General features: G+C 47.6%; 1 protein-coding gene across 2 annotated transcripts in view; it reads left to right on the top strand.

The window, feature by feature from the left end:
- TDRD1 (tudor domain containing 1) overlaps positions 1 to 25056 on the top strand; it is a 1654170-nt gene that overhangs the window by 953456 nt on the left and 675658 nt on the right. For both annotated transcript variants that reach the window (XM_085603291.1, XM_085603292.1), the window contains one exon: positions 6979 to 7239. In XM_085603291.1, the coding sequence (XP_085459417.1) occupies positions 6979 to 7239 (261 nt within the window). The remainder of the gene's footprint in view (positions 1 to 6978; positions 7240 to 25056) is intronic.

Genomic DNA, 25056 nt, shown 5'->3' with positions numbered 1-25056 from the left:
TGCCGATGTCCTGCCTCAAGCAGCGAACTCTACGGCTCCGCGCAGGGGTCGTACCGCGGATTCGTCTTCGGACCCTCCTTCTCCGGAGGCAGGCTGTATATTGGTGTTGTCCTCCCCGGAGACTGGTCGCCGTGTGGTGTCTTTTTCACCGGCATCGAAGGGCGTATCCCTGCCCTTCCTGAAGCAGAGGTGTTCATCGGAAGAGCGGCAGGTCTCTCATTCTTTAGCTCCTTCTGACTTCCAGGTCTGGCCCTTGCCCGTCCTGCTTAGCCTCGGGGACGGCCGCCTTAGTTTGCAGCCGTCGCCCACGGAGGAGCTTCTTTCTCCACCGTGGGGCCCTACGGAGGCGGGTGCAGCCTTCGCTCACGCGGTGTCCACGGCTGTGGGCATCCTGTGCGTGGGTGACCCGGTGGCTCACTTTCCGGCGGACACCAGGGCTCTAGTGGGAGGAAAATCTTATTTCCCTTTGAAGGTTCGCTCCTTTCTTCTTTGACGGGGGCTTGGAGGCGTCCTGCCTCAGGTGACCCGGTGCCTCAGCATCTTCTGCAGCGGCACCGCGTGACCCGGCGTGTCTTTCCCTTCACCCCTCAGCCGCTAGCCCCCTTTTGCAGACTGCTTTTCCCTCCCTGCCGCCACTGTGTTCTCCGCCGTCCCGAGAGGCCCGCTGGCTGGACTCTTGGGGACGCAACATGTTCGCCTCGACCAGCGCGGCCCTGCGGGCCCTTAACACCTTGTGTGTGCTGGCTAGGACCTCCTCCTGTTTGTGGGACTCGGCTGAGTCTCTGGGATCTGCAGCGTCCCAGGAGCCTGGTCAGGTGGACTTATGGCATCATACATTGGACGGCCTGGAGCTTGCAGCGTTTTTTTCCCTGCTCCGCTCTTGACATCTCAGAGGTGCTGGGCCGGGCCATGGCTTCCTCAGTCGCTCTCCGTAGCCATGCTTGGCTTCGGGACGGAGTATTCCCTGAGAATATTCGGGAGCGACTCATCGACCTTCCGTTTGATGGCAGCCTGTTGTTCCATGCCCCGGCCGACTCCGCCATCCAAAGGCTCTTCGCATGGCTCCGTCCTCCTCCGCCTTATCCTCCTCCTCCTCCTCCTTCGTCCCCTCCTCAGTGACTTCTGAGTTGGGTTGATTCTGGGCCTTCTTAGGCCGGCTGTTCTGGCTGTGGAGTGTGTTTTCTGGCCGTTACGTCCTTCCTTGGGACTTTGGCATTGTTGGCTGCTGGACGGCCCTTGTGTTGATTGTGTGTGGGTTCTGCAGGAGTTGTTGTGCAGACTTGGCCCTGAGATTGGGCCTTCTGCTTTGCTTGGGCTGCTTGTCAAGCCTTCAGCGGGGGTGTTTTTTTCCCCGTGGCTCTTTCGTTTTTTCCTCTGCTGCGGAAGTTCTTCCAAAGAGGGTTCCCATATCTTGGGACTTAACATACCCTATGTGGGGTAGTGGTAGCTGTCATATGGCTTGCGCTCTGCTAGAGGGTTCTGGTCGCCTTCAGGTGCCTGTTCTCCATGGCGTTTAGGTAGGTTGCTTTTGCTTCCTGAGGTCGTGTGCGCGGCCACTCGTAGTGGTGGCCCGGGCATCACCTCCTCTCCCTGCTCCTGTCCTGAGGTCTGGGATGATCCTGTGTCTCCCTTGCCGGGCGTCGCCTACTCAGCCTTCCTGAGGCCTCGGGCTATTTTTTTTGCTTCTGGCTTTGACTGCCGGCGCTGTTCTGGCTGGCAGGCTTCACTCCATCTGGAGTGGGTTCGCCTTCTTTTCCCTAGTTTCCTTGGGCCCTCTAGGCTTCTTCTTTTTCTTCCGCTTTTCCTGTCTTGGCATTGGGCGGAAGCTATGTTGCCTTGTGGGGGAGTGGGATGCTTCGGCCGCTCAGTCCTTGCCCTTGGTTCCTCTGCTGTGAGTGTACGAGCCTCTTCAGCCTTCTTTCCCTCCTACATCCCCTTGGGGTCAGTGGGGTCCTGCTTGTGGGGGCGAGGTTCTACCTGGTCCACAGATCTGGTCCCCTGTGGGGCCCTCTGTTCTGCATTGGCTGGTGGGGTCCTTTCGCAGACCCTCCTTCCCAGGGGGTATTGCTAGGGTATTTATTCTACGTCAAGGAATCTGCTACTAGTAGTCTCTATCAGATGTGCGAGTTACTTGCCTTCGGTAACGATGTATCTGGTAGAGATGATTCTAGCTGCAGATGGCCCGCCCTTCCTCCCCTATTCTGCGAGGACCCTTGGGTTGGTCTTCGGTACTCATCTCCCGGTGGGGGACTGTCTCTCCTGTGAGTGCCTTTCTTGTTCTTGACGGGTGGCTCCGTCTGGGGTCGGTTCATTCCTCCTTTGGAGGATGGGGTTTTGGTGCTCCGGTGCCCTGCTGCTCTGGCTACTCCAGGTTTGGGAGGGATTGCTTTCTGTCCCTGTCCTCCTCCCGTCCCTTCTATTGCTATCCTCTGATTAAGGGTCATCTGTCCCTTGTCCCTTGTGGGTGGTTGCCGTCTAGGTTGGGGTGGCTTGGAGGTTTGTTGTCCCTGTCTGTCTTGGGACTAGTCCCATTCCTTGCCCAGGATGGGGAGGGTGGGTTTCCTACGTGTGCCATGACTTTTACGCATGTTCTTGCCTCCGAGGCACAGGGATGGGAGGTTGTCTATGTGCTGGTAGAGTGACTGCGCAGGTTTCTGCTTGTTCTTCTTCTTTCCCTGCCCTTGGGTTCTGCGGTGTTGGCACTACTCTGTTGGTGGTGTTAGTCACCGTTTCTTTCCAATTTTTCTGCTCTTCGCACACCGTTCCCATGCTTCCACAGTTTATCTGGTGGTTCCACGTTGTGGTGCGGAAAAGTTCTCCGAAGAAAACTGACGTAGGTGTGCCGGGGTGGTTCTTATGTGACCTCGATGACATCACGTACGCAGACGACGCCTGGGCGGAGTTGCGTGATGCGCCCCGCCCCCGGCGCGCAGGGATGCTGTGGCAAAAAAGTTTCCGGATCCAGTCTCACGCCTGGGGATAATTCTACGTGAGGGAATCTGCGGCTAGAATCATCTCTACCAGATACATCGTTACCGAAGGTAAGTAACTTTGTACACCTATGCTGGCATTCAACCCTTCTAGACTCATTTTCCCTTGCATCAACGAGGTGAATTGCCCTGCACTGGAACTCAATGTCTGGGGTCCACTTGTTATTAAATAATACTGACCCAGATACACTAAGGGCCATCCTGGGACTATAGACAGGCTGGAGTGGACAGGTTTGTGCACTGGTGCTGTTGTTTTTGTACCTTCGAGATTCTCTTCTCTGGAAAACCTCAGGGCCAAACAGTGTCCTCCCCTGTGGTGCCCTATCTGCGCATTCTGTTTTGCCTGGAATGGCCGTCGCTAGGCTCAGTGAAAAGGTGCAAACCAGTGGGGTTGAATTCATACCGGGTGATGTTTACCACTTCTCTATGGGGTTCTACTCTACTGGGTTGCATCTTGGCCCTAATCCTACAACAGTATGGGTGGATGAGATATTTTGCTTTTCGGGAGATATTTCTTGTGATAGGTAAAGTCTGTCTGCGCCCACGGCATGGGGTATCAATGAGCAGACAGAACACGGGGGTCATGTGTTGGTACCATGTGTTGCGCAAGAGTGCACTGTGTAGTGCATGCAAAATTCTAGCTTTTGGTTGAGTGTAAGTGTATGTGAGGTGGGAGAGGTCCCTACGCAATCGCAGCAGAAATCTCGAGATAGGCTCCATGTGACTAGGCAAATTTCTCGCTGTGGATGGATGCCGACACACCCATGCTAAGCTGACTATCAAGAAAGGTGCAATACTACGTTGTTTTTGAAACATTGTAGGTCTTGGGTTGTTGTCTGGCGTGTTCGTCTGCAGCTTCCAAGTGTTCCGGGGTGTCTTTGCTTGGCACAGTGTAAAGAGTATGTTGTCAATGTGTCTGTAAAAATAGTCTGTGGTCTTTTTGGCTTGAACCCTTGTGCCTCGTTGGGACCTCGGAAGTTGTTAATGAAGAGGGAAGGTGGGCTGCAGTAAAGATGGTGCATGTAGGGCTTGATTGCTGACCTGTTGGATAAAAGCTGCGAGTTGTAGGTTAGCTTTCAGAACAATTTGCATCATTAATTGGTCTTGGAAATTGCTGTACCTATTCTTTTTTTTTTTTGGAACATTGAGTACGTTTATTTTGCGTACATTTTTAGTGGGAGTACAGGTAGGTGGCCTCATTTGGGGAGTTTTTTTTTTTTAGGAGACAATAAACATTTTGTCATGGTGCACCTGGATTTTGGCTTTGTGGGTCATTCCCATAACCCCCAACAACCCCAACAGAGGTGGGTGTTTTAGCAGATTGATCTTCGTGGGTGTGTGTATTACTCTCCTAATTAGTGTTTTATGGGTGTTGCTAGCCCTCTAATACCGTACTTTTCGTAACGCGTGTGTGTGTGTGTGTGTGTGTGTGTGTGTGTGTGTGCGTGTGTGTGTAGTCTTACGGATGTGGATAATACATTTTGACTTACACATGTGTGATGCACCGTGAAAGGAAGGGGGTGTGTTGCAATTGTTTTTTTTGGCTGTTTGTTGTTTATATGCCCTTCTAGTCCCTGCACGTGGTATGCAGCGAGGTTTGCCCTAGTGTATTTGCGTGTTTTGGAGACACCCTTTTTTATAAAAGCTTTTTTTGGGGGCTTCTTCCTGCAGGCTATTGGGTGCCTTCCTAAGGTCTTATGTAGTGTTGGTTCTAATGCGGCATGCCAGTGGGTATTAAGAAGTTGCCCTGTGGCCCAGTGCAATACAGATGTGGTAATGACCGGTATCAGCCTATTGCTTCCATGGACAATGTTCGTTAGGTCCTGTGGTGCCCCCTCCCTCAGTTCCAGGATGCTTTGGGCCTGCTGCCCGCGGTTGGAATCAGGGGCTTCCTACCTAGTGACACGCAACTCCTGCTGCTTTAGGAGGGATATGGCCCGAAAAGCAGACTTTAGCTATTTTGGAAGCATTGGGGGAGAGGAAGAGGCAAGATCTCTTGCTTGCGATGGGAATTAGGTGTGGGGCTGGGACTTGTCATGCTATGAATAAACTACTGAGATGGCTGATTGCCCTGGTGACTCTCCCTACTGTCTTTGTGGTGAATTGTTGCTTATCTGTGCATGAACTACCAAATTCTAAGGGGACACCACTATCCCTAGTGCACAAAGAACTGGCTTCCGACACCAGTGTCAACTCGTTTTGGAATTGAAAGGGCCTCCACTAAATGGAAGACAAAAAATGTTGAAGAATGGGGTCCTTTCGATCTAGTGCGCACCCCAGTGACTTGGGTGAAGCGACATGGTGCCTGCTTTTATGTGCTGGTCGTGGGGCAGCCCAGCCCCCTCGTCAGACTGCCACTGTGGTGTGGCCAGCCAACCCCTCCCTGACCGACCGAACATCCATCATCTTACGTTTTTCCTGAACGCAAGTGAAGGCTTGAGTTTTCTTCCAATACTTTGTCACTACTCTTTATTGTTGTGGTGAGCTGTCTGATGTGGGTATGAAGCGGTTGTGTCATATTTGTGATTTTATGCTTGCTGTGCATTTGGAATAGGCGATTGTGTAAAGTTTACCTATCCAGACAGTCACCCCTTGTGAGAACCTGGCTTGGTATATGGTGTTTTCCTACGTAAGTGGGCACCTTGCACCAATCCAGACAACCCTTATGGTGATTTTAGTGGTCTTAAACAAACTTAGAAAGCTCTCTAAGTGGTAGCTGTGGAGAGCAGGCTTAGTCCAGAAGTAACGAATTTTGGGCAAAATACTTGCATACTTGTTACTAAATGATGATGCAAAGAAATGGTACCTGAAGTTTTACAGTAGTTTAGCTAAATGTTTTTTTACCTGCTTTAAGTTTTTTTAATGAACATTTTATTTTGAAAGCAAAGAATCATCAATCTTGCTTTCAAGCTTCTGCAAATACTTGCATCAAATCAGAGAGCATTCTGGGAGCATTATACATAGCCTTATATTGCTAAACTTTGAAAACATGTGTACACATTTTATACTGGAACCACTGTCCGTACCGCAGTCAGAGCTGACAACATTTACTTAGGACGCTTTCCCCAATAATAAAGACTTTCAATTAATGAACCACAAATACAAGTTTGAACAGCATTAACATATGGACAAAAATATTACCTTAACTGCAGACAGTGCCCATCCCTGATCCGTAATGTGTTACTACAAACTGGCAGCCAAAGGGTTTTTGCTGCATGGGGTTGGGCCTACTTGACCCCAAACATTATGTCCTGGGCGTCGGGCTATAGGAATTCCACATCCCTGTATTGTATAGCTGTTCAAATAATGTTATTCATTGTTTTAATTTAAGCCGAATGGGATAAGAAAGTGGGTCACTAAAAGGTGGTTTATATATACACTGTAGTTTTCCCCAAGTTAACAATGTGTTTGACGGGATAAGGTAACCCTCCAGAACTCTTAATTAGCAAAGAAAATTAAGTCACTGTGCTGCAGATGCTTTTTACACAGGCGGTGGATGGATTTTTGCTACCCTCCTCACAACTCTGATCTGATAAAATCTATCATCTACATTTCTGTGCACAAGTTCACACACACTGTGCCTCAATTTCATGTTCACGGAGTGCCCTCAGTGTCCCCAGGCATAAATATGCATGGGAAAGACACAGGACGAAGAGTGTAATGTTTCATCCATTCCCAATACCACCTTGTTGATACTAAATGTGATGACTAAGCGGCTTTTTTCTTATCTGATTTTCAATGGGTGGGGTATTTGCTTTGTTTGAGGGGCCCCCTTGTCCACACAAAGTCTCCTGGGCTTACCGTGACACCCAGAGCATAGTACGGAAGGACTCTACTAGATCATCGTGGTCTGTTTTTAATTGCTCATATGAATTGGATTGGAAGTCTGTAGATATCACTTGAGAACAAAATAATGTGGAGTGCTTTCATCTGTAATAACTTGAGCTCTAAATTACCATTAACACCGTTTTTCAATGTCTCTTTTAAGGCGTGAAGCCATCAAAGGGTACATGGACATCAGATGCTGTTTCTGCGATGAAGGAAAAAGTAGCTAATAAGATTGTCACTGTGAAAGTTGTGAAGAAGATTGAAAACACATCTCTGGTGGAGGTGATTGATGAAGTTTCAGAGCCAGTTGTAAACGTTTCAAAATATCTTTTGGAGACTGGTCATGCAAGTTATACTGATGGAGAATGTCAGACATCTGTTCTAGACAATCACACAAGTGAAATTGTGAAACAATCATGCGGTAAGTAGTAATTTTCCACTTTTATGGTTTGTCCTTGTTAGATATAAATTAAAATCATTCAGTGTGTTTAGCCAGTTGGGAATTCTTTAAATAACATCCAAGGTCTCAATTCTGACATTTCCTTGTGATTATTATGAATTGTTTATTCTGATGGATAATTCTAACCCCAGATTCTTCTCTTTGTGCATACCCTCTGGGGCACCAGATGGGGATCTGGAGTTATTTTCAGAGTATGACTCCCACGTTCCAGTTGGTGGCGTTGTGTGGTTCCCCATTGGCTTTGTCCTGCTCTGGTAGTGACACTGGAGACGCCGCTGTGCGCATGCATCAGTTCATTTCTTTCCACTCCTTTGAATGTGGATCTGGGTTTGCTTCCAAAGTTTTTCCTTGTTTTTGACAAGCGTTTTGCCTCAAATTCTGTTCACGGTGTTCAGTAGAGCCTGTCGTCACCTAAAACATCAGAGTTTAACATTGTAGGGACTTTGACAAACATGTGAGTGAATCATCCATGCATGGTATGTATGTCATGTTTATGATGGTTGCATGACTCAGTCTTGCAGCCACAGTGCCCACATGAATGACAAGGTGATCCTGAACAACAAAGATAAACTCTACTTGGTTGAGTAGTCGCTCCCAGTCGAATTTAAGGACCCACTCTCAGGGCTGTTCCTGCAAAGTCTTCCTCGCTTTCAAAATCCTCAGGTCAGTTGAAGTCCAAAAAGAAACACTAGAAAGCAAAGTAGGATTCTTACCCATCTCGCCACTCTTGACCAGAGAAGTTGCACAGAGGTCAGGATTTCTCTTGGGCTCTGTCTCCTATCGAGGAACCAATTTCACAGCTTATTTCTATTCACCTAGAATTCCTTTGTAAGTTGGTGACTTAACGTGAGTTAGAGGCTTTCGGAAAGGCTATGTTGAAAGTATGTGGCCCCCTCATGCTCCCTGTGGTGCCCTCCGGACCCATTTACTTGAGTTTCCTCCAGTTGGATTAAAATCTTTGGATCTATCCTCAATTGTGTCTATACCTCGTGAACCCACTGTGGGGTCTGCCCCAACTCCGTGGCTGATGCTCAACCTGACTTCGATTTTACCTTCAAGATTCACACATGTTCCTGACACATCGGTGCCACGGATCACTGGAGGAGGACTTGATTATTTTGTCTGACCCCAAATCTAATCTGACTTGACTGTGACCAAAATAGTTTTCCATGCATGTTCTGACTGAACTGGTCCAACCACAAGTTAAGTCACCCAAAAGCCCTCCAAAACATTTTTGGACCAGATTTTGATCTTAGCCAACAAGGCCTGGTTGGTGACAGTGGAGTTGACGAGGATTATGCATCCAATTATGACAACAACAAACTCCTTTCGGAATTAGAAGAGGCCAGTCGTTTGGACACTTCCCCTGACACTGAATTGTATCACAACCCCCCACACACACACTCCCACCCCAACCTTCTCCAGCCCCCCTCCCTGTCTCTCAACAGAAGAATCAGCATGATTTGATGTCATTTTCCGGCGCAGGACTGTCCCTTTAGACTTGCCACTACCATTCATAAATAAAGTAATGTCTTTACAGAGGTTCTTAAGCCTGGCCAGGCATAAACGGAGCCTTTAATAGGCACTTTGGCCAATCCCTGCTGTTGACTAGGCAAGTGACTAAATACCACCTACCTGCTCGACGTGAGCCTGCCTTCATTCAGCAGTCAACATTCCACTCCTGAGAGCCTAGTGGTCGAGGCATCTATAAGTAGGGTGAGCCTGAACTTGTTTCCTACAACAAATTATTCAATTAAATGGTTTGTCCTATCGGACATTTATTCCTTCTACCAGGGCTACAATTAGCTCATGACTGATTAAATAAAGATAAAATCAACCTTGTGTGGATCTTGTGTTGTTCTTAGTTCATTTTTTGTTTTTGGTTTAAGTATTAATTTCTTTAATTTATAGTCTTTTTTTATACATTTTACTTTTCACAGTTGAATTATACATAAAACAATGAGTGAGGACATACTATATATGCAGAGCTATATATTGTGCTCCTTTGATTATTCCATGAAAAAATCAACTTAAATGCGCACAATACATATATACAGCTGCATAATTTGATCCAAAATGACAATCTTTTAGTTAATATTTATCATTTCCTATTTGGAAGCAATCTTGCGAGTATATGTACCTCGAGAACCATGAGGCAACTGATATTATTAAACAGTATATACACCAAATCAGTACATCTTATTGATTTCATACCCCATCCATTCAACTCCACTCGCTCCTCACACGTGCACACTCATACAATCATGGTAATCATTCACACCTTACCTAATCCTGGAAATACAATCACTGTCCAAACACAACGGGAATTGGTTTATTTTTTCAACCATTGCTGTGTTGTAGTTTTGAATATTGTTGCTCTGGTCTACGTACGTTGTGGTGGAAAATATATTGAGTCCACCTTCTTCACGGCCACCAAGGGTAACTACTCGGAATTGGCAGAACAGCAAAGAGGGGTCTGAAATACCATGGAAATTAGATGCAGACCAGCCTCAAACGCAAATTATTTTTAGAAAAAAACTCCAGGTTTTTACTCCCGCACAGGTGAAAATTCTTCACCCATAGACCGAAAAAGGGGGATGAGAAAGAACAATCCCTTTGTTGTGCTGATCAAAATTACTAAAGGTTCAAACCTTATATCCCATAAGAAAAAAAAAGAGAATCCCAAAGTTCATTGCCATCTATTACCACATGCTCAAGCTAGTGTAAAGAGTGAAAAACTAGACTTGTTTCCTACAACTCCTTCTGAAAGGTAGTCAAAAATTAAGGAGGCTTTTGGGAAGAGGTTGATTTCCTCTTTGCTCTGCCAACATGCGAGCTTTCTTTTTGGATGATACTTGCATCCATTTTTGGACATGTTCAATTAGATTTTCCCGGAAGTACCAAATAAATTCCTTTTCAACCTAGCACAAATCATTCAAGATGGCCAAGATGCTGCAAATTATGGCAACCGTACATAACTGGAATCTACTGAATGTTTAGGCACAGTGGTCTGTATGAGCAAGGTGCTTCAGTGTAATGCATGGATGAGAACCACCTGTTATTCTAGTGACGTCCAGGAGTTATTAATGGATATACCAGTTGGAGACAAAGCAAGCCTGGTAATGGAACGCTTTAATAAAGCCAGGCATTGCACGCTTGCTTGGCCTTTCTTCACTGTGCGGCAGTATCCCCAGCAATTTTGCTTCTTTTGAGGCTTCGGAAGGGGTATGGCTTACAGACCATGTCAGAAGCAGGCCCCCAGTCCTTTCGGGTCAGGCGTCATTGGTAATTACAATGTCTATGCCAGCGGGACAATATACTGACCAATATACTGTTTCAGCTTCCAGGCTACTTTAGTTTGCCCTTGGCAGACAGTAGCCACCCTGTAGGACACCAGATACATTTTTACCTCCAAGGGTGGCAGAGCATTACATCTACTCAGTTGGTCCTCCAGATAGTTCAACAAAGTTGCACCCTTCTGCTTATGTCCGGCCCTCTGCACTTGGCACCTACATCCGAGCGTTTTAAGGCGGACCATTTGTATATTCTGCAGTAAGAAGTTCAGGAAGTTTTGGGCAAAGGAGTCATAGAGAAGGTTTCAGCATCAGAAATAGACACTAGATGTTATTTCTTTTATTGTTTCTGATGTTTTTTTTCTGTTCATTCCTGGTGTCAATGCAGAGGCTTTAACCCTATTATCGACCTTCACCCTAGAAAAAAGGACAAATTCATGGTGCTAACGATGGCCCAGGTTTTGTCTGCCCCACACCTGGGAGACTGTATAGGAGCACTGGGTCTGCAGGACGCTTATTTTCACATTCCCATCCTGCAGCCCCACAGGCTTTACCTGTGGTTCAAAATGGTACAAGAATATTTACATTTTTCTGTGTTCCCCTTCAACCTCACTCAGCCTAACAACGTTGAGGTTCTTGAGCAATGAGCCTAAGCCACACCTGGCTCCCTTGCAGAGGCTCCTATTCATCAGGGCCATTCTGGATATGGTGCAATTATGAGACTTCCCTCTGGGTCAACTAGTTCAGGTCATTCGGTACATGATCCTGATGTTTCTGCCTAAGCCATGGATCTCAGTGAGTGTGTCTCAGAGACTTCCTGCATCCTGTTTGTTGACTATGCCAGATGACACAATCAGACTCTACAGTGAGATCTCAAGTCTCAGTTTGCTTATCAATAAGGAAACCTGTCTCATTCCAACCAGGTTTCAGAGGAGACTGTAAAATCCCTGCAGTGGTGCGTGACCAACCACAATTATACTGTTGGCAGACCCCTCACCCTACCCCACCTAGAGCTGACAGTGGCCATAGACACATCACTCCTAGGTTAAGTAGGTTGGTAGAGATGGATATCAGAGGTCTCTGGCCGAGATTGCACTAGTCGAAATACGGATCAGGTGTCTAAAAATCAGAGGCTTTGCCAAAAAATACACAGAGAACCCCCACCTTTTCGCCGCTCAGATGACAAAGATACCTTTAAAAAATATACTGGTCCTGAAGAAGGAGACGTGAAAACTGCATATAGTCTCCGAAACGTACGTAGACCGGGAGTACCAACCATACATCTGGGAGATACATAGAAGAATTCAATCTCAACGTCCCGATTATATTGTCTCAGGACTTAGCAAGAACTACTCAAAATGTATTTTTTGAATTAGAACTTAAGTAGGATCTCACACCAGAGTTGGTTTGTGTTTTTAACGAAAAATTATTCTTTTCTTTTTTCTGTGTAGATTGTCTGATGGTATGTAAGAGTGACTGATAGGTGAGAATGCTAATGTGATGGTTTTTGCTTTATTTTCTTTTGGGGGTTCTTTCTCACAGGTCTTTTAAACTGTTTTGCCTTCTAAATTCATAAGTGTCTATGAAATTCAACTAATGTGGAAACATTGTTGTAGCAATGTATGATCTGTATATAAATTACATGCTAAAAGAGCATACATGAATGTTTTGCTATTTATATCTAAAAAAAAGAAAACAATAAAAAGAATGAAAATGTTTTTGAAATAATATTGTATTCTGGGGTCTTTGTAAAGTTTAAGTGATTAACACAGCACAAATAAGATGGGTCAGATAAGAGATGTCTGTGATGGACCCACGCCTTGTATGCCTTTGGTGATTTGAGCACGACCACGATTTGAAGGCCTGGGACGATTGCTGCGCCATGATCCTGAAGGCCGCGAACGAGCAATCCCTTAAGCTCCTGACGGCTCGATGTGAGACACTGTGATAGGCTCATTCCCGGTTGGGAGAAAGGTCACAGGAGCGGAGTACGGGATCTTCGTCGTCGTGCTCTGTTGTCTGGTCATTTGGGTATGTCCCACAATAAGAAGAAAAGTAAGAAGTCGATGATGTCTTTGACTTCGCTTCATCCATCGACTGACAAGACAAGGTTGTGTTGACATTCTAGGCGTCTGATCCAAGGCCTGGTTCAGGTCCGAGTGTCATCGAATTTCGGGAGCCAGATCAGCCCCTGCTCAACTCCAGGAGTTTTAGGAGTCTATGCGCCTCGTATTTGAGCTGCCCGTTCTAGCCGATGCTCCTTCAGGCCCCCCTGGTTCGGGAGGGGCCCCTACTGATCCCATGCTGGCACTGGTCGTACCACCTCACTATCCCCAGTGCCAATCCTATTCCTGATGCTCCCAGTGCTGCCATCCCCACTTCCTCCAACCCCCTCACCAGGCAGCCACAGCTTTGAAACCCTTAGTTTGCGCTCTTCTTGTTATGGGCAGCCAGTGGGAGGTAGGATACGCCATCACCTGCCCCACTGGAGGTCTGTCACATTGGACCAATGGTTTTTGCGGATTGCTTGCCACAGGCTGACGGAGGACCATCCTTATTTACTCTCTCAGGAAGTGACGTTTCTCTTGGCCAAGGGAACCATTCAGGGGGTGTCGACACCAGAAGTAGGTTGTGGTTGTTATTGCTGCTATTTCCTGGTGCTCAAGAAGGTTGGAGGCCTTCATCCTATCCTAGGCCTGTACCCTCTCAATTCTTTCCTCAAGAAGAAGTTCAAAATGCTCACACTCACACAGGTCCTGTCTGCCCTGGACCCGGAAAACTGAATGGAAGTGTTGTACTTGTACTACTTGCTGGATGCATATTTCCAAATTGCTGTCCTGCCTGCCGACAGGCATTACCTGCGGTTCATGGTGGAGGATGTGCATTTTCTGTTAGCTGTGCTCCCTTTTGGCCCTACCAGTGCCCATTGTTTGTTCACCATGGTAATGCTGGTGGTTGCAGCTCATCCGCTGAGACATGGGAGTGCCAATGCTCCCCTATCCTGACTACTGGCTGTTGAATGCGGGTTCTTCCCAGGCTGTTGTCGTCCACCTCCAGACAAGGCAAACCTCTGGCATTTGCTGGGGTTCACTATCAATGCACAAAATTCACTCCTGGCTCCCTCTCAGATGCCCCCTTATATCAGAGCTGTGCTACACAGGGTACAGTTTTGGGCCTGTCCTCTTGAACTGAGAGTCAAGGATATTTAGGCTATGGTACAGATGTTTCAAGCTCTATCCTGGATTTTGGTAAAACTGACTCTGAGGCTGTTGGACCTCATGGCTTCCTGCATTCTGCTGTTGACTCATGCCTGTTGGCATATGCAGACTCTGCAGTGGGATAAGAAGTTCCAGTGGGCTCAGCATTAGAAAAATCTCTCTTGAATGGCCCAGATCTCAGACATAACTGCAAAAGATCTGCAGTGATAGTTAACGAACCACGATTGGGTCAGCGGCAGACCCCTCCCCTTCCCCAACCAGGTCTGACAGTGGTGACACAGGTGTCACTCCTGGGATCGGTAGGCCATCTGGGAGAGGTGCAGATCAGAAGCCTTTGTTCTCTGGTGGAATCCGGACTCCTCATCAGCCTACTGGACCTCTGGGTAATCCTGCTGGAATTCAAAGGCTTCCTACCATCCATCAAGGGAAGGCTAGTGCATGTGTTCACATACAACACGACCGCAATGTGGTACTGCACCTAACCGGGCTGGGGAAGGTCATGGAGCCTTTGTCAAGAGGCCCTTTGTCTCAGGACATGGCTAGAACGTCAGGGCATATACCCTGGTGGTTCAGTACCTGGCGGGCTTGCTGAACACCATGGTGTGTAAACTCCGCCAAAGATGCCGTAGCGGATCACAAGTGGCATCTCCATCCGGAGGCAGTGCAAGGCCTCTTTCAGCAGTGGGGAGAGACTTTATTCAATCTGTTTGCCACTGCTGAGAATGTGCAATGTCTGCAGTTGTGCATGCTGAAGTTTCCAAGGCAACTCTCGCTCGAAGATGCTTATCATCTCGAGTGGAGCCCAGGCCTTCTGTATGCCTTTCCGCCAATACCACTCCTGCCCAGAGTTCTCAAGAAGATCAGGAATGACCGGTAGCAGTTCATCCTTGTGGCTCTGGACTGGGCTCGGAGAGTTTGGTATCCCGAGCTGTTGAGGTTGTGTATCGGTCCTCCAATCAGGCTGTCTCTTTGGGAGGATCTTTTGTCTGAGTAGCATACTGGGGTTCTCCACCTGAACCTGTCAGTGCTCTGCCTTTGTGCGTGGAGATTGAGCAGCATCAGTTGACAGCTTTTACCCTTCTGCACAAAGTCTGCAATGTTATCTTGACAGCCAGGCGTCCCTCCACCAAGTCGGAATATGCCTGCCGTTGGGGCAAGTTTCTGGCATGATGTACAGAAAAGCAAGTTAACCCTCTTTCTGCCCGCCTTTTTCAGGTCCTTTCATTTATTCTTTCTCTTGCCCAGCAGGGCTCAGCTTTGGGCACCTTAAATAGCTATCTTTATGCCTTCTCACCCTTTCTGTGGTTGCCAGATCTGCCATCCCCGTTCAAATGCCCTGCTGTAAATAGGTTTTTGCAATCTTGAGATGTCACTCCTGGGATTGGGCGGCGATCTGGGAGAGGTGGAGATCAGAGGCTTCTGATATTTGATGGAATCCAGACTTCTGGAGCTCCAAATGATCCAACTAGCATTGAAGGCTTTCTACTCTTCATTAAGGGAGGGCTAGGGCAGATGTTCACGGACAACCCACCAACTTGCGGTACTACAACAAACAGGGTGGGGTAAGGTCGTGGACCTTTGTCAGGAGGCTTGGAACGTTTTGGCATATTCCTGGTGGTTCAACACCTGTCAGGCTCTCTGAACGCCAAGGCAGACTAACTCAGACAAAGATGCCTATTGGATCATGAATGACAACTGTATCAGGAGGAGGTGCAAGGTCTCTTTCAATAGTGAGGAGAGCCTTGGTTAGATCTCGTCACCGCCATTAAGAATGCACAATGTCTATAGTTCTGTACGCTGGTGTTTCCAAGGCGACTCTCGAGCGGATTTTAGGCCTCCTGTATGCCTTTCTGCTATACCACTCCTACCCAGAGTTCTCAAGAAGATCATGAACTACTGGTCCCAAGTCATCTTTGTGGTTCTGGACTGTGCTCAGAGGGTTGGGTATGCCTAGCTGTTGAGCATGCCCATCGGTCCTCCGATCAGGCTGCCTTTTCGGGACGATCTTCTGGTGCAGCAGCAGGGAGTATTCTCAACCCAAACCTGTCAGTGCTCCACCTTTTTGCATGGAGATTAGGCGCCAACAGGTGAGAGCTTTCAACATTCCTCCAGAAGTCTCTGTCATTCTCGCAGCCAGGCATCTCTCCATCAAATTCATATACACCTGCCATTGGGGTAAGTTTGTGGTATGGTTTGCAGAAAACAGGTTGACCCCTTTCTGCTCCCCTTTCTCAGGCTCTGACCAGCTGTACCTCTTCAAATCCCCTACTGTACATAGATTCTTGAAAGGTTTGCAACATATTTTACCTCCTTCCCTCATGCCTCATTCGGGCCATAATCACGTCCTGATGTGCCTGATGTGCGCTCCCTTTGAGTCCTTGCACAAGTGTCCTCTCAGGCTCCTTACCATCAAGACAGCCTTCCTGGTGACAATAAAATTTGCCCTGAGTGTTAGTGAGCTTCAGGATTTGTCATTCAAGCCTCCATACCTGATCATCTACCCGGACAAGCTGATTCTTTAAACTAGAGCTGCTTTCTCTCGAAATTCGTCACTCTCTTTCATGTAGGCTAGTCCATCACCCTGTCTACTTTTTATGCTTTGCCACTTCCGTCTAAAGAGGAGGAGCATCTTCATCGACTGAACCCTAAAAAAGTGTTGTTCTACCATGACCAGACAAAAGAGTTCCAAGTGGACTACCAACTCTTCGTGGGGTATGTCGAAACAAAGAAGGGAAAGGCTTTGCAGAAACGGACCATCTCCCGATGGATCGTGTTCTGCATTAGATTTGCTATGCGTTGGCCAAGTAGCAACACCCAGAGGGTTTGCGTTTCCATTCCACCAGAGACAAGGCTGCGACCACTACGTTAGCACGCAGAGTCCCGGTCCTGGGCATAGGCGAGGCAGCATCCTTGGCCTCTCTGCACACGTTCACAAAATACTATTGCATAGACAGGTCCATTGGCAGGGACACTTTGCCCGTTCGGTCCTGCAGTACTTTTTGATATGAAATAGTTTCACTGATCCACTTTTCGGGGAGATATTGCTTGATCTCCCTCATCTGGTAGAGGCTCTACCTAGCTGCAGATTACTTACCTACCCACCCTTTCTCCCCACTCTGGGAACAGATTTCTAGATGCAGGTTTTTTTCCCTTTCAGGGCCCTAATGTTCCATGCCAGTGATCAGTGTTTTCTCCATCCTCCTGACACGGAAAGTCACGAACAAAAACCACACCGGAGGGAATCAACACCACCTTCCGATGGATGCATCTGCCTTTGTATTCCTCACCTTTTGAATTACTCCTGCGCCAGCATTCCGTGGAACCTTTTTTTTTTGCTTAGCTCTTCCACGTCAACGAGGATGTCATAATGGCACGGCTCCGCTCGCGACGCCGTTTGACATCACCGGAGCCACAAAAAGACCTCATCGGTGTGCTGATATCAGTTCCCTTTTTTCCATGCCGTCGACGCGTAACAGTTTTCTGGGACTCTCCATTTTCTTCACAGTTACTTTATCTGCTGTTTCCCTTGTTGTAGCAGTACTATGGCGACATTGAAGAAGTTGGGTTTCAAGCCTTTCAGAAAGTGTGGGGGTTATATGCCCATCACTGACCCCCATGAAGACTGTTGTGTCTTTCTTCGGACCACGACATCGGAGGCTGCTCTAGTTGTTGGAAGATGAATCCAAAGGCTTTGAAGGAGCTTGAGACTAAGCTATTTATGGCGAATACAGGAAAAGAGAAGAGGCGCAGTAAGAGGTGAAAATCAAAATCGAAGTCGTCGAGGAAACACAAGAAGAAGAGGAGGCACGGTTCCCGACATTGTTCATCGAAGGATAGAGCTTTGAGGTTGGCGTCTCCGGCCTCGCGATGTCGCCTTAAAGATTTCATCTCGCTGTCGCTTTCTCCTTGTCCTCAAGCGGCTCACTTTCCGACGCCGAGGGGTTCTCCGGTGCAGTCTCCGATGCCGAAGGGTTCTCCGGAGCCTAGGTTATCTCCGGCGCCGAGAGATTCTCAGGAGCCTAGGGTGTCTTCTTCTGGGCCGGTGATCTCTCCTGTTTTGGGTCAGATGTCCCCGACGCCTACTCAGCATCGAGTGGATTCAGGCTCGGCTCCTTATCCATCCTTTCCTTGACCTGGGTCAGATCCTTCGCATTTTCTTAATGCGATGTAAGGCATGTTTGCCAGAACAGCTTACCCTACTGGTGCGCCGTCAGGCCCAGTGGGTCCTGCTTGCATTCAATTTGGGTGTTCTTCAGCAATATGCTCAGTCACCCTTCGTGCCCTTTATGCCGACGGCGCCGTCCTGGCAGTTTCCGGCTCCGAGGTTTTCGATGCCGTTTTCTCAGTCTCCGACGCCATCTGGTGTACCTTCTTCCTCTCGGCTTCGATTGGCACCGTTGCCTACATCGGAGGCTTTTCCTTTGACACCGGCCGCTCCAGCACCGCACTTGACGCCGCCAACGCCGGTCCCGAAGTTGTGGTCAAGAAGAGAAGGGCAAAGGTTGTTGGAAGAGGAAGAATTTCAGCGGGATGAGGCTGAAGAAGGTGAAATTGAAGGATCTGTTGATGAGTTTGAGGGCCTTCAGGAGGCGAGTGGTCTAGACACTTTCCCAGAGTGGGAGCTTTCATCACCATAGGCCTTGCCTTCTCATGATGTGGCACCATACCATACTGTTATTAGGAAGGGTACTGAACCTTTAGACCTTCAGTTGCCCACTGCTGAGTTCAGACCAAATATTCTTACGGAAGTTTTGCATCCCCCATCTAATGTGGTTGAGCCTCTTTTACCATTTAATGAGGCTTTTACTGAGCCAATTATATAGGTGTTGTGAAGCTCCTTTCTGCACCTGCTGTTTCAAGGTCTGTGGCAAGGAGGTACAGGCCTGCTCCTGGTGATACTGCTTTTCTTTCTGCTCATCCTTCACCAGAAAGTTTAGTAGTGCAGGCTTCCTGTTGTAAACAATCGACGGGATCTTTTCCTTGGGCTCCTGGAGACAGAGACTCTAAAAAATTGGAGCAGTCTGCCAAGAAGGTCTTCTCTTCCTCTAGTATGGCATTGAAGTCCACCAATGCTACGTGCTTGTTGGGGGGTGGGGGGGGGGGCGGGTGGTATATTCACGCCTTAATGTATTCGGCCAAACAGTTGGCTCCCAAGTTACCGAACGGTGATTGGGCTTCTTTTTAGAAGTGCTGGCGGATGCGCAGGCTTCAGCTTGTCAAGTTATCCAGTCTGGTCTGGATGCTGCTTATTTAGTGGCCAGGGTGATGGGTTCTTCTATTGCCACCAGGAGGCATGCCTGACTCTGGTCCTCTGGATTTTTACCAGATGTGCAGGCTACTCTCCTTGACCTACCATTAGATGGATCCAAGCTTTTTGGTGAATAGGCTGATTCTGCGCTGCAGAGATTTAAAGAATCATTGGGTCTTCAGTCCCCAACCAGGGGTTTTGGATATAAGAGATACCGTGGTTTTGGTAAGGCGGCTTCCTTTCGTGGCCGACAACAACCTCGGCAGCAGCAGCACCAGAATCCTCTGTACAGATGTTAAAGAGGAAAGGATGGTGGTCGTCTGCGAGGTGCATCCTATCAACTCTCCTCCTCTTCTTCCTCTCCTGCATCCCCCTAACACTGGTGCCACAGGAAAACAGCTCTAGATCCCACATCTTGGAGCATGCTGGTCCTGTAGGGGGCCGGGTGTCCCATTATCTATAAGATTCAAAATCCATCACTTCAGACCTTTGGGTTTTGAATCTTCTGGGAAATGGGTACACCCTTCCCTTCCGGGAGTTTCCTCCTTCTTACCCTCCTCGCCAGGGCTGGTGTTCAGAGGACCATTTGCTGCTTCTGCAGCAGGAGATTCTATAAATGCGGTCCCGGGGCAGGAAAGGGGTCAGGGATGCTACACCCAGTATTCCTGATTCCCAAGAAGGACGGCAGATTAAGTCCTATCCTAGACCTCAGGGTCTTGAATTTTTACCTCAAACAGGAGAAATTCAAGATGTTGACCCTAGCTCAGGTTCTTCAGGCGCTGCGAAAAGAGGACTGGATGGTGTTGATCGACTTGCAGGATGCATATTTTTTCATCCCCATCCTGAAGTCCCACAAGAAGCATCTCGGTTTTACGGTAGGGTTTCTGCACTGCCAGTTTGTAGTCCTTCTGTTCGGTCTTACTTCCGCGCCTCAGGTCTTCACAAAGGTGATGGCAGCTCATCTCAGGAAGTTGGGGATTCCTGTTTTCCCCTATCTGGAAGACTGGCTGCTCAAAGCGAAGTCGCCAGTGATGGTGCTTCATCATCTGCACGTGACAGCACGGCTGTTGTTCGACTTGGGCTTCTTGATAAATGTGCCCAAATCTCACCTGGTGCCCTCACAGCGCAACCTGTTCGTAGGGGCAGTACTGAAGACGGTTGTGTGTCGAACTTTCCGGCCTCCGCAGAGGATTCTCGACATTCAAGAGATGATTCCTTTGTTTCACGATGGAGCAGTTGTTCCTGTCCTGAAGGTCCTACGCCTGCTCGGTCTGTTCGCTTCCTGCATTCTGTTGGTCAACCATGCACGCTAGCACATGAGGGCACTCTAGTGGTGCCTCCAGGCAGTGGTTTCAGCACAAAGGAGATCTCCGGGAGATGTTCAGGCTCTCCAGAGACACCGCAGCGGATCTGTTTGGGTGGAGTGTGGAGGGCAATCTGTCGCAAGGAAAGCCCTTTCATCTTCCTCCACCGGTGGCCACGGTAATCACAGATGCCTCCATTCTAGGGTGGGGTGCTCATCTGGGGGATCTGGAGATCAAAGGCCTTTACTCTCCGGGGTGAAGGTTGTTTCACATACAACGTCAGGAATTGCAGGCAATACGTTTGGCTCTCAAAGCCTTTCTTCCCTCCCTTCGCGTTCAGTCGGTTCAGCTCCTGACAAACAACACTACTGCGATGTGGTACATAAACAAACAGGAAGGAGTAGGGTTGTATCGTCTCTGCAGAGAGGCTCTGCATCTCTGATCTTGGGCTCAGGGGCATCAGATTTGTGTGATGGCAAATCATCTGGCAGGAGTGCTAAATGTGCGTGCGGACAGTCTGACGGCGTTGCTCGGCCGATCATGAGTGGCGGCTTCATCCGGAGTCCATCACATCTTCAGGATGTGTGGTTTTCCATGGTTGGACCTGTTTGCCACTCATGAGAACGCGCACTGCCCGTCGTTCTGTAGTCTCCAGTTTCCGATGCGGGGACACGTTTCAGTTGGAATGGGGTTTGCAGCTCCTTTATGCGTTTCCTCCCACACACTTGGTTCCTTGGTTTCTGAGGAAGATTTGCCAGGACCGGGCCCAAGTCGTATTGATCGCCCCGGATTGGCCAAGAAAAGTGTACACAGATCTACTTCACCTCTCATCGCACCCTCTGCTCCGTCTCCCTCTGAGAGCAGATCTCCTCTCGCAGTGGCAGGTTCTACACCCCCACCTCCAGAGCATGCACCTTCATGCTTGGAGATTCAGTGGGGCAACCGAAGTTCCTTCTCTCTCCCACCGGATTTGATGGATGTTATTTTATCATCCAGGAGACACTCCACTGAGTCTATTTATTCCTCCAGGTGGTCCAAATTTGTGAAATGGTGCGGAGAGAGGACCATTGATCCTTTGAAGGCCCGTTTGTCTGATGTGCTCGGTTTCTCTCTTTCTTTGGCTCAGCAGGTTTGGGCTGTGTCCACGGTTAAGGGTTATTTGTCTGCTTTGTCAGCTTTCCTCTGTTTTCCGGACCAGCCGTCTTTATTTAAGTCCTCCATTGTTATGAGGTTCATTAAGGGCCTCACCAATAGGTTTACGCCCATTCCCCTCATTATGCCTCAGTGAGATTTAAATCTTCTACTCACTTTCCTAATGAGTTCTCCATTTGAGCCTCTTCATAGTTACCCGTTGAGGCTTCTTTCTTTCAAAACGGTCTTTCTGATCTCTATTACCTCGGCCAGGAGGGTAAGTGAGCTTCAGGATCTTAGTGCTAAACCTCGGTTTTTAACCATTCATGCAGGAAAGATGCTTCTTAGGACCAGGGCTGCTTTCCTGCCTAAGGTGGTTACTCCTTTCCATCTAGGGCAATCTGTTACCTTACCTGCCTTTTATCCTCCCCCTCACCTTTCCCAGGAGGAGTAGAGACTTCATCACCTGGATCCTAAGAGGGCTGTCAGCTTCTATCTGGATAGAACCAAGGGTCTGAAACTGGATGATCAGCTCTTCGTGGGCTACATTGGACGGATGAAAGGCAAGGCTGCCCACAAACGAACACTTTCCAGGTGGATCATCTTGTGTAAGATCTGCTACGCCTTGGCCAAGAAGGAACCGCCTGAAGGTATTAGAGCTCATTCCACCAGAGCTAAGTCGCATTCTTCTGCTCTGGCTAGAGGTGTTCCTGTTGTTGACATTTGTAAGGCAGAAACTTGGGCATCCCTCCACACCTTTGCGAAGCATTACTGCTTGGATTCGGAGGTTAGGAGGGATTGCCATTTTGCACGCTCTGTGCTACAGAATTTTTTGGTATGAGTAGGTGGACACCCTCCTCTGGAGCGGAACTGCTGTGGGATTCTATTCAAAAGGTGAGGAATCCATAGGCAGATATATCCATCAGAAGAACAAGTTACTTACCTTCGGTAACCTTTTTTCTGGTGGATACAGTATCTGCCTGTGGATTCCTCACTGACCCTCCCTCCTCCCCGTTGTCCACCTTCGTATATCAAAAGAGTTTTTAGTTATTTGTCATGGTTATTTCTCTGTCTTTTGATTGCCGTGCTATTGGTGTTTAGGAAATGCTTTGCTTCGTTGGCTTTTCCTATTTTTCTGTATGCTGTGTCTTTATATATATATATATATATATATATATATATATATTGTATACTGTGTATTCTCCAATTACATTGTCGGTCCACCTCTTCACCTCGGAGGCACGGAAAAAATGGGTGGCACTGACGTCAGCACGCCGACGAGGTCTTCTTGTGGCTCCGGTGACGTCATATGGAGTCGCGAGCAGAGCCGTGCAATTAGGACGTCCTCGTCGACGTGGGAGAGCTAGAAAAAAACCGTTTTTGTGGAATTCTGGCTCAGGGGTAATTCAAAAGGTGAGGAATCCACAGGCAGATACTGAATCCACCAGAAAAAGCGTTACCGAAGGTAAGTAACTTATTCTTCTGGCACGAAGGGGTACTGCTTACAAAAAATTTCTGGATACAGTCTGACACCTTGAGATAATTGCAAGGTAAGGAATCTGTGGCTAGATAAAGTCTCTACCAGGTAAGGTGTTACCGAAGGTAAGTAACACGTTCCTCAGATTTGAGCATTGTTTGAAATACAAGCAAGGTAGAGCATAACGTGATTCTCTTAACTATAACAGACTGAGCTGTTTGGAACATGGTACATTAATTTCTTGCATCTGTGATCCTCTTCACTACCTTAGCAGGAGTGAAATATGTTGGGTACAAGTAATTAAATGTAAAACTTTATTTTTGGTCACATTTTAACATTACCCAGAGCAGCTGACTAGATTTCTCTCGTCGTCTCCCTACTATTTTTCTCATCCCACTTCAGTTCCATGCCTGTGACATCCAAATAATAGACGGGAGTCAGCTCCCTGTATATTATGATCACTGCTTGTTTAATGGTACCCTATGTTATGGTTATTGATAGTATCTTGGATCGTTCTACTTCATTATCCTCTTCTATCCAGGTGAGAACAGCAGTCCTTATGAAGACTATGTGGCTGATAAACTGCCTTGACTTCGGTTCATATTGTCTTGGCACCCCTGTGTAAAATAATGATCCACTTTCATACAGTTTGCCATCATTTAGTATGCTCACCTCCTTCCATATTAGCCTGTTGTGTGCTCTTCTGACTTTGTGAGATCTGGGCAAGCTCCACAGGCGGTTCTTGGGGGCATACACCTTATTTGGCTCTTATCTGTTTCAAGTAGTTCTGCCAGCATTGCCTAGCCATCTAAACTACTCTAATATATCTATGAAATGACCATGCTTTCACAAATAGCATGATATATTTTGAGTGGCCATAGTGGCCGCACCAGTATTTTTGCTATTGCTACCTCACTGAAGGGGCAAAAGTGGGACAGACTGACGTATTGCCGTTGCGAGACCTGTCAGCCTTACGGACTTTGTTTATTCTTCCCACACAGCCATTCAGTAGAGGGATCAGGTGTACAGGATTTAGGGGGTCAGAGCAGGGCACAGCTCCACTTGCAAGTCAATAGGCTTTGCCCTGCCTTCACACAAAGGACTTTTCACCACTTCATTGTTCCTGCAGCCAGCCGGGAACCAGGGCAGGGAACCAAAGAAACCCCCAGCACTTCAAAGGGAATTTTCTCGAAACTTCTCCTACTTCAGAGCAGGCACCAGGTATAAAAATATGATCCTCAACTCCACTTTTCTGTTCACTTTCGGGACCTGTGGAAGGACTCTAAGGGGACTTCCTGCTGTGTACTTCATAAGACTCCTTTGCTGCACCTGGAAGGGTTCTGCTGTGCTGCCTAAAGCCAGCCTTGAACCCTCAATGGCCTGCCCTGATGCTTGAGACCTGTGTTTAAGTTCTCTTTAATAAGAAGCAAACAAACACAGTGCCATAGCACAGCTGGTGACATGCAGTGCTGAGCCCAGCGTGCAGGCTGGCTTATTCATGCGCTGATACACAGTCAAACACAATCATAGAGGCCATACACAGACAGACGTCCCAGCATTGCCCCGGGAGCCTGTCTGAAGAGAATCAACCGACAACAGTAATAGGCAACAGTGGGGACTAGGGTAGACCTCTGTAATTTCTGCATGGGTCCCATACTTTATGAAATTTGTGTGAGAAGCTTCTCCCTTCTAATACAAAGCATTCATGTTTCATACACCAGTCAAAGTCCGAGTGCCATCTCACCAAATGTGGCAGTATGGTAGAACCCTATAATTGTCAACAATATAGACTGCAAAAGCACTCCCACTCAACATGTATCTAGTTAGAAATGGCTGTAAAAGCTCACTGGGCTTAACCTTTGCTGTGTTGATACAGTAAATACAACAATGTTTTATTCATATACATTCTTGTTTATTAAATTCATTTTTTCAAAAGGTAAAAAGGTTTTTTAAATATATGAAACCTTTCTTTTATATACAATATTTTTTTATATATGTGATTCAACATTTTATATTTATTTTTATTTGCTCATTTTTATGGCGCAGCAAATCATCCCCAGATTGATCTCTTGGCGCCTGAGAGAGGGACACCAGATGGGCAGTAGAG

Source organism: Triturus cristatus, chromosome 1_2 (assembly GCF_964204655.1).
Source record: "Triturus cristatus chromosome 1_2, aTriCri1.1, whole genome shotgun sequence".
In the NCBI taxonomy this organism is placed as follows: domain Eukaryota; kingdom Metazoa; phylum Chordata; class Amphibia; order Caudata; family Salamandridae; genus Triturus; species Triturus cristatus.
This window is presented reverse-complemented; position numbering and strand designations above follow the sequence as displayed.